The following is an 11,831-nucleotide window of genomic DNA, read 5'->3' as shown; positions in this document are numbered from 1 at the left end:
AGGATATTGGAGTTGTATTTACCTTATTTTAACACAATCCTCTCAGCAGACAAAAACTGGAGCAGTCAGGCTAATTAAAACAGGGACAGGGGCGTATGCTTGCAATCGACTCTGCGGGAGTGTGGGCGGGACGCGGCTCTACTTCGCTCGCTACTGCGCAGACTCTGGTCCCGAGTTCTCTACTGCGCAGACTCCAGTTCCAAATCAGCGCAATATGGCCGCGCCCTGTTGGGACAATGGCGGCTTCACTTTTCTTCAGTGGAAGAGATTGAAGGTGTGTCGTCCATCTTTTTTTACAGTCTGTGGTATGGTCCCACATATGGGATTTTTATTTCCGTGCCCCTGGGAGTAACTGTAACATAACTGCCAAATTCAAACTGCGTTTTCGCGCTTTGGCTGACGCTGAGACGCCGCTGCACTTGTCATATAATCACAACTATGCAGTGTTTTTAACCACATAATGTTTATTTTAGGTTTCAGACATTTAAATGCATATAAGTACTAGTAAAACAATACTTTTAGAGTTCATAAAATACACACGGATGTTTATGGAAGCAGCAATAACAATCCATTCAAATATAATTTGCCGACGTGTTTTATTAATATCAGATAGACATAGTGTAAGTAACTATAAAGTTCACTCTATTCTTCTCCCAGTTCACCGGCCACTTATTTGCATGTATTTCGGGAGAAATTGATGAATTTACGTGCTGTAAATCTGACTGACAGGACACTGCAGCGCGAACAAACATGGTCAAGATCAAGATCATTTAGAATGGTTTTTAAATGACAAAACACTCATTTATACATATTTGTGAATCGGAATATCAGATAGTTGATGATATGGTAAGCAAGTTTATGAATATTTTGAAGAAAAACTAAATAAAAGCGATCCATCTGTCATACAGTGTTACTGTGTGTCACGTGACAAGCATGACGCGTCGACATGGAAACAATAAGGAGAAAAGTTCTAAAATAACGGTCGCCTAAAAAAACTCACTCTGGGGGGACCGCTAGAATATTTTAAACTCGACTGTGAAAGGCAAATGCATCATAAAATGCATTATAGACAAATGTCCTAATATTATTGCATATAAAAACCGCTGGCGACTCTGGCAAGATAGAATTTGCAAGATAATGTCTATATAGCAATAATAAATGCATGTGTATTTTCTTAATTTCTCCAGTAGATGTCTCAACAGCAGAACCATTAACGTCAGAGCTTATCGATACTCCGGCCTTTCATAATTTAGGCCCAGGGCCCATTTAATACTGGGTTACGGTATCCATCTCTACCGATAGTTCTAATTCAATCTGACATAATGGCATCTTTATCACATGGCACAGCTGATTGGTTCTTTTTGTATCAGCAGCCAATGTGTGCTGCTCAACATTTCAGAAACCCTCCACCTTCCCCAGCTCCACCTGTATAGATCTGCTACGGGGTGATTCATGTATGCCATATGGGGGTTATTCATATATATGTGCAGCAGCAGTATTTCTTGCATGCTTACAGCAACATGTTGTGGATGTGTTGGCAGTAACAAAGCTCGGTGCTTGCTCTGCCGCAGCAGCAGCAGCAGCAGCAGCAGATCTATTCCGCCAATACCAAACACATTAACATTGTCATGTATATTACCATGCCAAACCCTCCAAGAGTTGTCATGACAGAAATCTAGTTAATATTAATTTGTGAATTAATTTTGCTATAGAAATGCTTCTTGCTGTGCTTTATTAATAAACTTGTGCGGGTGATTACATCTTTCTGTCTGTGTACAGGTGAGCCATCATCCGCCCATCTCCGCTTGTCACTGTGAGTCACAGAACTTCACCTTCTGGCAAGGTAAGACTGAGAGTTAAATATAGGAGTGGTATCAAAGACTTTTTATTATCACACTCAAGTGTGTGTGTGTGTGTGTGTGTGTGTTTGTGTGTCAGACGTCAGATGGAAGAATAAGTTTTGGGGAAAGTCTATGGAGATTCTTCCCATCGGAACAGTGAATGTCATGCTGCCCAGGTACAGTCCTGTCTGTTTCTCTGCACCATTTATTCACCCTGCATCTGTCCCTTCGTCTGCCTGACTCTCAGTGTCATGTTTTTTTGCATGTGTTGGCAGTTATGGTGATCACTATGAGTGGAACAAGGTGACGACGTGCATCCACAACATTCTGACCGGGAGGCGATGGATAGAAAATTACGGCGAGGTCACGATCAGAAACACCCGCAACACTACCTGCATCTGCAAACTCACCTTTGTTAAGGTACATGCTCATCTGCAACAGCATATATATATATCACAAATGGGTAAGTCCATGGTTCTCAACCACTAGAAGGCCACTAGTCTTAAATTTTTTAAAATGTAGTTATGTTAAAATAATTGTAATTAAAATGATTAAAAAAACACCAAAATAAAGATGTACATTATAACATTATACTGACATTATATTTTTGAGTTTATTTTTATTAAAAGACAAGTACAGGGCCGGCATGATATAATTATTTATATTGTTTCATGAATATCGAGTCAAAGTTTTTGTTATTTCATTTTTATTTTCATTATTGTTTAATATGTTGGCCTGGGCAATTTTTCTTTTTGTTTTATGTAGCAATATTATTCAGTTAAATTCAGTTCAGTTCATTAATCATCTGAATGCTGTTTAGTAGCTTTTTAGTTTCATAGTTGTAGTAATAACAGATTTGCTTATGCCCACGACGAATATGTGAATGGTCCACTAGCTGGGGATACTTTGTGTTACGTCATCGCCCCGTTTCATTACTTCAGACGCCTCGTCTATAGTGCTGCTCTGGCGCCGGCTCTGCAGAAGCTTAGATAGGAGGGCCTTTGAATCGATTGAGAACCAGTGGTTTAGATGGTGGTGTTTGTGCAAACTAACATACACTAGTCGAGTTTTCAGATAAGTTGAACAGCCAAAAAAGGATGAGCAGTCTTTATTTTACTTTGTTTGTATGGTAAAATGTGTAATCTCACACTGTGGATGCTCAAATGAACAGAGCGGTGTTTTGAAAGCAGACTGACAGTTTTGGGCTTTATATGGTAAATAAACCTACAAATGATGAACTTATAGTTGTCTTTCCACACATCACATTTAAAGAAAACAACCAACCAGTGTAATGAACTCTATACTAAATGTACACTACCGTTCAAAAGTTTGGGGTTGGTAATATTTTTTTGTTTTGTTTTTGAAAGAAGATTCTTAAAGTATGTTCACAATTATATGATCAAAAATTCAGTGAAATCAGTAATATTGTGAAACATTATTACAATTTAAAAGAACTGTTTTTGATTTGAATATATTTTTTATTGTAATTTATTCCTGTGATGGAATTACAAATAATTTAAAATTATTTAGGAATTATTAAATGTTTTTTATGATTATCAGTGTTCAAAAAAGTTGTCATGTTTTTGTGGAAACCATGATACTTTTTTCTAGATTCTTTAGTAAATAAAAAGTTCAAAAGAACACATTTATTTAAAATGTCTTTACTGTCACTTTTGCATAGGTAAAATTATATCCGCTCTATATTTGCAACAGAAGGCCATGTGCACATTGTTTCATAATCATATCATGAATCAGAATCTAAATGTGGGGTGTCTAGAGATTCCCAGCCCTAATCTGTGTGTGTGTGTGTGTCCAGGGAAACTACTGGAGCTCGAATGTGAATGAGGTGCAAGGATCTGTGATGGACCAGGAGGGAAAAGTCATTCACAGACTGTTTGGGAAATGGCATGAGGGTCTGTACTGTGGAGTCCCACCTTCAGCCAAATGCATCTGGAGACCAGGTATATACACTCACAGGGCCCAGAATGAACACCCACAATGTGCCAATTGCTAGTAGAAAGTGGACTAGCACAGTATGTAATATAAAAGGTAATAAAATGTACCTAAAGTAATACCCTCACTTAAAGGGGTCATGAACTGCCTCTGTTTTTTATGTTGTACTGTTCTCTGAGGTCTACTTGTAATGTTATCAAGATTTTTACATCAAAAATCATAATTTAGAAGTAATAAGCTACTTTTTTTCTGTCCTGTTTTAACCCCCCTCATTAGAACGCTCTGTTTGAATTGGCGTAGAAGATTGTAGACTAGGAAGTAAACACCCACTGCTGTGATTGGCTAATAGTTGTGTATCTTTGACAGCCTACATCCTTCACAGATGGACGCTGCTGTGATTAGGTTTAAAACGCTTAAATACTCATATCAAACGATCTGTTTAACAGACAAAGCAATAGTGATCACGTAATAACAACAGTTACTCACACTTGTGTCTTGCGACATTACTGTCATATCCAATATATTCAGCACAGCATCATCTTTTAGTTTCAATCTTTCTGAAAATCCTATGTCGAATTGTGCCTTGTTTGTAAATGAGTCCGCGGTAAAATGAAGTGAACAATGCAGTAAGTGCACACTTACCATAACATGGATTTAAAAATACTGTTCTAAGGGGTTCTCGTGGCACTCTGAAAGAGCAGCCCATAGATGGAAATGGCGCATCCCAAAACGCTATGTTTGAGAAGTCATCAAGTCAATCTACGGCTAATATGCTGGAGTGACTAGCAGTAAATCTGTAGCTGAGGGAGCAAACATCCAGCTCTCAATCGAGAGGGAGCTCGACCTACAGCATGTTCCAATGGTGGAACAGCTAGCAGAAGTTTTTACCGACGCAGTCTGGATCTTCATTAAAAATAAAGTCCATCCACTCTTTCCTAACGTTGGGATCAGAAGGAAGGCAAAGCAAATACAATTTTTTCCACAACTTGGCACTGCACAGCGTCTTGTTGTCTTCGCAGCATCTTTATCGTTTGGTTTCTTCATAGATCTGAGTGTTCGCCTCTCTCGTAAACACCATATGCGCAAATCGGTGGGCGGGGCTAAACAGGCAGCAATGTAGAAGCAGGCGTTGATGATCTTCTGCGGAGGCGGAGCTTATCCACTCTATTACATCATAGAGTCGTACATTCCACAAGCTGTCGTTTTAACAGACTGGCTTCAATATAATCTGTTTTTTGACTAATGAGAAAGTTCTGTGCCCCTGGGGAGAGAGTTCTGAAACTTACAGGATGTTTTTATAGTACAGTGACCTCTTATATGTCAAATGATAAAGGCAATTTTGGTTTCTCAGTTCATGACCCCTTTAAGTGAGGTGAGTGGATCATACCAAAGAGATCCTAACCAGTCTACTAATGAAAAGATCAGTATCTGTTATGCATTTTTGGACTTACATCTCATCACTTACTTACGTATTTTTTTTAAATTAATTAATAGTTTTATTCAGAAAGGACATGTTTAGTTTATCAAAAGTGACAGTAAAGACACTATTACTATTTCTTTTTTAAATGAATGCTGTTCTTTTGAACTTTCTATTCATCAAAGATATACAAGTATTAAGCAGCGCAACTGTTTTTAACAGTGATATTATTAAGAAATGTTTATTGAGCAGCAAATCAGTATATCAGAATGATTTCTGAAGGATCGTGTGACACTGATAGACTGGAGTAATGATTTTTATATTCCAATGTTATTTCACTTAATTACTATTTTACTGTAAAAAAAAAGAAAATACTTAGTGACCCCAAACTTTTGAACAGTAATGTATGATTTTTTTCTGGTGAAGAAGAAAAAGTAAGTGGCCAACAGGTAACTACCCAAACACTGTGGCAGAACCGTAGAAAGTACATGGGTAAATTTAATAAAGCACACTTTAATGGCCAGTAGGAAATATCCATGATAATAAATGCTCTCAATTTAGCAGTCATTTGCGGTTATGACCCTACACAACACAACAGAGGGCAGATCTAATGCTGTGTAGGCAGTCGGATGTTTGAGCGTGATGCTAATGCTAATGCTAATGTTCCACATACATTGATGATTCTCTTGTGTTTGTGTGTTCAGGGTCTATGCCTACAGATTATGAGCTGTACTACGGCTTCAGCAGGTTTGCTATAGAGCTCAATGAGCTCTGCCCTGAGCTGAAGGAGCTGCTGCCACCAACAGATGCTCGATTCAGGCCGGACCAGAGGTACATGCAGCTTTCTCATCTCATATTACACTCTTACTGTAAAAACATACTGTAGTTTAGAGGCAGAGGAGAGTGATCCACAGCCTCACAAGAAAAATCACTCTAGAAATGATTTCGACCTTGTTTTGAAGGATTCCGTAAAGCCTTGCTTATCTTTGAAAGGCTTTGACAGCTGTGGCTTTTCATGTGTTTGTGTTGTAGGAAAACCTCAACTTATAAAGACTCAATGAAATGGTGTGACACATGCAGTATTGGCGTATTTACTAGTGAAACCGCAAAGTGAAAGTAACATAGATGAGAACAATGAAGACGGTTCATGAAAAGGAATAATTCCAGTCAGTTCCTTTGTTACAAACTGACTAGAAAACCACTTGCTATTAAGACTATGAGACTATTTGCTATTACTAGTGGCTGGAAGAGGTGGTATTAGGTAGAGGCCGGGACATTGTGATTTTAGAGTGCATTGTTTAGACGGACATTTCTATGCACCATTTGTATCAATATTTTAGACCTATTTTTCCAGAGAAGAATTTTAAACGTGTTACCTGTTAAAAGTTTAGTTTTCCTTCTGGTCATAGAGCTTTTTAGATTGATGCAGAGGTGTTCTATGTGGGGTAGAATCTGTGATCTCTGACCCAGATCGTTTGCTGGCTTCCATGGCCACAGTACGCTGAGTTTTCCACAATCTGGCAACCAATGTGGGTGTTAGTACAATATAATAATTGGGCAGCCACACAGAGCAAAACAAAAACAGACATTCCGACACGGAATACACATTTCAATGTAGAATAACTGGCTGCAGCTTTTTTTTCTAGAAAAAATAAGAATGTGTACTTAGAATGTTTTCTACAAATCTGCAAATGTGTCATGGTATTTTTATTACATATCATACAAAAAATACTTTTTTATAGTTTTAGTTTTAATAATTTAGTAATAATAACACCAAGAGACTTTAAAGGTGCTGTATGTAATTTTTTGACTGCTATAAATTACATACAGCACCTTTAAAATTCCTTTTAGTGTTAATTATTATAACTAAAACTATAAAAAGTATTTTTAATACTAAAAATATAAATATTAAATGAATATACATTTTAGATGAAAAACTTAAGCTTCCAAAACTTGAAAATTAGAACAGTTGCCTTTGAGTTGAAGTACTAAAATTACTAAAATTAAAACTAAAATAAAAAATATAGGGTAAAAACTATTAAAACGGACTATTATTGACAATTATAATAAAAATATTAAAACCTAAAATATTAACAAATATTATAATAGCATGTAAATAATCCTGGTTTTAGGGATGTTAAGTGATAATATGATGTTATAATTTCAACAAAATGAACTGGAACGTGTGTTAACGTTCTTTCGATCATACAGTATGTGATTAATTTTAAAGCAGAAAGTAGCTATTTCAACACTAATCATGTAAAACTGTGCTGTGCATCTCTTAAGAATCAGAGCCTGTTTTTACTTGGTATTTTGAGTGAAACTCAATACTTAAATGAATACTTAAATTAACTAATGAAATGCTTAGCCTTTCATGTCATTTTGTAATTAAACTCCATTTTAAAGTGTCTCAAATGTATTTTCCTGCTCCCTGAGAGAGTTTCTTGCTTAGTTCAGCACTTTCAGAACTCCTAGAAACCAGTGGAACAAAGTTTGCGCTGAGTAATCATCTGTGGTGAAGCTCTGGTTTAATGTGTCTCACAGGTATCTGGAGGAAGGAAATGTCCAGATGGCATCAGCTGAGAAACAAAGAATCGAAGAGCAGCAGAGAAACAGGAGGAAGTGGCTGGAGGAGAACAACATCAAACACCAGCCGCGATTCTTTAAGTGAGTGCACTTCATCTGCCTGCCTCTTCTTCTTCTGCTATTGAACTCCTGTCATGTAGACGGGACCTTCTCTCTGTATTGATCTCTTCCTGCTCTCGGGTTTTAATGAGGATTCACCCATTTCACAGGCTTTGGGCAAAATTCATCATTTAAAAAAACAAACAAACAAAAAATCTCCTTTCAATTTATGAGTTTGAAATTTGGAAGTGGAATTGCAATTCAGAGAAATTCAACAGTCACAATAATGTTAGCATTTAATTTTGACTAATTTTAATGATTAATATGACAAATTTATACTAATATTTAGTCCCTAATATGTAATCACCCAGCACCCTAGGTTATATAGAATAAAATTACGTCTATATTTATTTAAAAATTGACATTTTCTGTTTAGTTTCTGCAAAAATATATTTTACTATATTTTACTGCAGAAATGTATTCTGTTTATTGTCTTTCTGGCTCCATCAGTGTCTTTTTGACCAATTATGGTTACACTTATATTATACACTTATATATTTATATTGTCCTTATAAAGCTCAATAGTTATTTGCACAAAATACTGATAGCGGTATTCGCTAACTAACACTGTCATTCTTTTAGTGACCCATAACATTCAACCACAAATGTATTTTTGAATCTAACAGGACTGAATGTAAAGTGCAAAGCCAGGATATACAGTACCTATTCAGATTATAAACATGCAAATTACAAACTTACTGTGACAGAGTTGAAATTATGTAACGCTTTCTTCAGTGAATGATGAGAAGAATTATTGGAATTTGGGGCCTGAGGTGAGAAAAATGTTTTAAATATATTTTTTTTCCTGACCTGGCGCTGGATTCAGAAACAGTCCTCCATAAAATGTGCTGCACACATCTGAATATTTGGGTTGAAGTGTTCTTCAATATGTCACACAAAATATGTCAAAATGGCCGGTTTGGAGAGTATTTACTTCAACACATTTTATGTCTTAAGTGGACGAGAACAGTTGGGAGAAAATCCGATGTGTGTCAATATATTGTCTTAACGTGACAGACTGGCGCTTGGGCCATCAGTTAATCAAACAACAAAATGCAAAGACAAAATCACTCACAGCTCTTAATCTGAATTACGTTATAGCTTTAATAAGTATTAATCTATCAATACATACAAAACTGTAATTGCTTAACTTACTTGTAATACTTATTTACTTGTAATTACTTACCTGAACAGTAATGTTAGTAGACCTTCATGGAAAAATGAAAGCACTGTTTATTTCATTTCATTTGTACATTTGTTTTATTGTATTTGTCAGTTTGTTTTACTTTGTTTCTTTGTTCATGTTTTTACTGTATCTTGTCTTATGTACAGTATAAAACACTAAAAATGCCTGCACACTGGTGCATTTACAAATTGATGTATATCATTTCATTAAATATTAATCTTACATTTCAGAATATAAAGCAATGTTAATTCAGCTCTTAATTTGTCATATATATATATATATGTATGTGTGTATAAACAAAAAGTACCGATAAGAATACCGTTAAAGTACCGAATCGATAAGCAGTATCGGTAAGAGTAGTAATACCGTCAAAACCTTAACGATACCCATCCCTACATATGACCCCTTTAAGAATGTTCTGTTTTTATTTTTGTTTTGTTTTTTTTGTTTTTTGTTCTTAAGATTATTCTAAAGATAAACTTATTGCTGTCAAGATAGGCTTTAAAAAAAACTTGGCTGTCTATGCAGTAGAAATTTTGATTTTTTAATTTTTTTTATTTGTGCTACATGACATAGAAAAATATGCTTTTAACCCTCATGTTGTGTTTCGGTCATTTTGACCCAGAGGGGATTTTATTTGTCCTGAAAACACTAGTTATGGTTATCGCATTAGACTAAAACCTACTGTCTGTGCTCACACAGGGTATAATAACAACCCAACCCAATTTTTTTGGGACGTTTTTTCCCACCTTGTTACACTTGTGCTGTCAAAAATGACCAGACTACAAAAAATAGCTTATGTCTTATGCTATATTATTACCAAATATTGGATTCAAACTTTTCAAATCAACTTTTCTTAAAAGTTATCAAATTATCAAAGGTTTTTAATTTCTTTTTACAACCATTTTAGTCTAGGCCTCATTCATGTGAGCTAATTCACCTCAGTTTTTGAGTGAATATTTACAAAATTATATTATTTTTTTTCTCAAAAACAGAGGTGCATGAGTTTAGATCAGCTAGGCCTACAATTAATAAGTTCCAAAAAACATTAGAATATTAAGTAAAGATCATGTTTCATGAAGATATTTTGTAAATTTCCTATTGTAAATATATCAACTTAATTTTTGATTAGTAATATGCATTGCTAAGAACTTAATTTGGATAACTTTAAAGGCGATTTTCTTAATATTTGGATTTTTTTGCACCCTCAGATTCCAGATTTTCAAATAGTTGTATCTCAGCCAAATATTGTCCCATCCTAACAAACCATACATCAATGGAAAGCTCATTTATTCAGCTTTCAGATGATGTTTAAATCTTTATTTTAAAAAATTGACCCTTATGACTGGTTTTGTGGTCCACGGTCACATTTGAGACTTAACCTAATGTAAATTCAACCTGTGCTTCCTCTGTGTAACAGGAAGGTTATGGACAGTAACCAGAGGGAGAGATGGGTGTCTAACAACACGTACTGGGAACTGCGCAAGGACCCTGGCTTCCTCAAACTAGAAAACCCTGAGCTGTGGTAGATCCAGATACCTGTGCTGATGACGCCTTCACTGCTGACTGCAGATGCTTACTATGCAGAACAGGAGCAGCCTGGGACTTCCCTCTAGATTTGGATTTTATCTCCAGAAACGGACTGAGAAAAAACAACAACAAACACTCTCTCCTCATCACTTCGGCAGGCTCCGCCTCCATAGTCTCCCTCTCCATAGTAACAGAGAGACAGTGCTGTTGTCAGGGCAAAAGTGAGAGCTGTAGAGCTGTCCACATGAAGCCGGTCGTGCTTCCTGTTAAGTCCTTGCCTTAAGAAGTCGCTTCTCAACAACAACGGTTTACGCTTTTAGTGAAATTCCCTCAACTTCTTGGTTTAGATGGACTGAATTTGCTCTTAATTACATTCTGCATGTGTAGATGGCAGCTTTCATCGGCAATGTGCTACACAAACTCATCAAAACTACATTTAGATAATTTTAGTGGTATTTTTGTAAACGACCAAAAGAAGGGAATTGCTTTGGCAGTTAAAGCTGTGCCGTGACTCAATCTGTCCCTCCTCATATTTGACGGCAGCCATCAGAGGGGCGGCTCAGTGTGCTGAACATGTGACGGTTTTATAATTGTGCGCTTCACCTTTCAAACCCTGAAAGAGAGTTCCTGGACCCAACCTGCAACACTGTGCAGCAAGACCACAAAAGACACCCCAGGACTCAGACTCCTGAATCTCTGTAGCTGCAACTGTACATTAGTGCTCTTAATTTAAAGCAGAAGTGTGACATTTATGCTCCTCTAATTGCACCAAATCAAATTCAAGAAATTATTTTTTCCAAGCAGGTTCTACAAGCACTCGCCACCTTCAGAAAAACTAGTCAGTGCCCTGCTAAACAGATTATTACAGCTAGTTTTTGCCCTGAAGTCATGCCATTGGTTGAGCCAGAAGTCAGACACACACTGCATTTAAAGGGATAGTTCACCCAAAATTAAAAACCTGTTGTTTTCTTCCCCTCATGTCATTCCAAACCCATTTTGTTTAGTTTGACACGCAGGATTTGTAATAAACCTGAGCAGTTTCTGTCCTTCCATTTACAATTTCAGGTAACCAAAACTTGTAAAAGTTGTAAGTCGTTGTAAAACAAGCTTCCATGTTTACCATATTTGATGTGCTCTGTGTATGTGTCGATCACTGTTTAGATGTAAATAAAAGTACAAAAATTTGCAGTTCATCACATCAAATGGCCATATCTCTAAA

At 36.4% G+C, this 11,831-nt stretch overlaps 1 protein-coding gene across 1 annotated transcript in view; it reads left to right on the top strand.

Annotated features, from left to right (window-relative positions):
• The window catches only part of LOC107670309 (oxysterol-binding protein-related protein 6-like), an 82,643-nt gene extending 71,090 nt beyond the window's left edge, over nucleotides 1-11,553 (top strand). The window contains exons 18-24 of the mRNA XM_016462874.1: nucleotides 1,780-1,843; nucleotides 1,939-2,017; nucleotides 2,117-2,261; nucleotides 3,658-3,802; nucleotides 5,916-6,042; nucleotides 7,756-7,878; nucleotides 10,503-11,553. Coding sequence (XP_016318360.1) covers nucleotides 1,780-1,843; nucleotides 1,939-2,017; nucleotides 2,117-2,261; nucleotides 3,658-3,802; nucleotides 5,916-6,042; nucleotides 7,756-7,878; nucleotides 10,503-10,611 — 792 coding nt within the window. The 3' untranslated portion in view covers nucleotides 10,612-11,553. The remainder of the gene's footprint in view (nucleotides 1-1,779; nucleotides 1,844-1,938; nucleotides 2,018-2,116; nucleotides 2,262-3,657; nucleotides 3,803-5,915; nucleotides 6,043-7,755; nucleotides 7,879-10,502) is intronic.
• Nucleotides 11,554-11,831: the final 278 nt, after the last annotated feature.

Source organism: Sinocyclocheilus anshuiensis, unplaced genomic scaffold (genome assembly GCF_001515605.1).
Source record: "Sinocyclocheilus anshuiensis isolate Anshui unplaced genomic scaffold, SAMN03320099.WGS_v1.1 scaffold732, whole genome shotgun sequence".
NCBI classification, from domain to species: domain Eukaryota; kingdom Metazoa; phylum Chordata; class Actinopteri; order Cypriniformes; family Cyprinidae; genus Sinocyclocheilus; species Sinocyclocheilus anshuiensis.
Note: the sequence above shows the minus strand (reverse complement) of the source record. Positions and strands in the feature narration are given on the sequence as shown.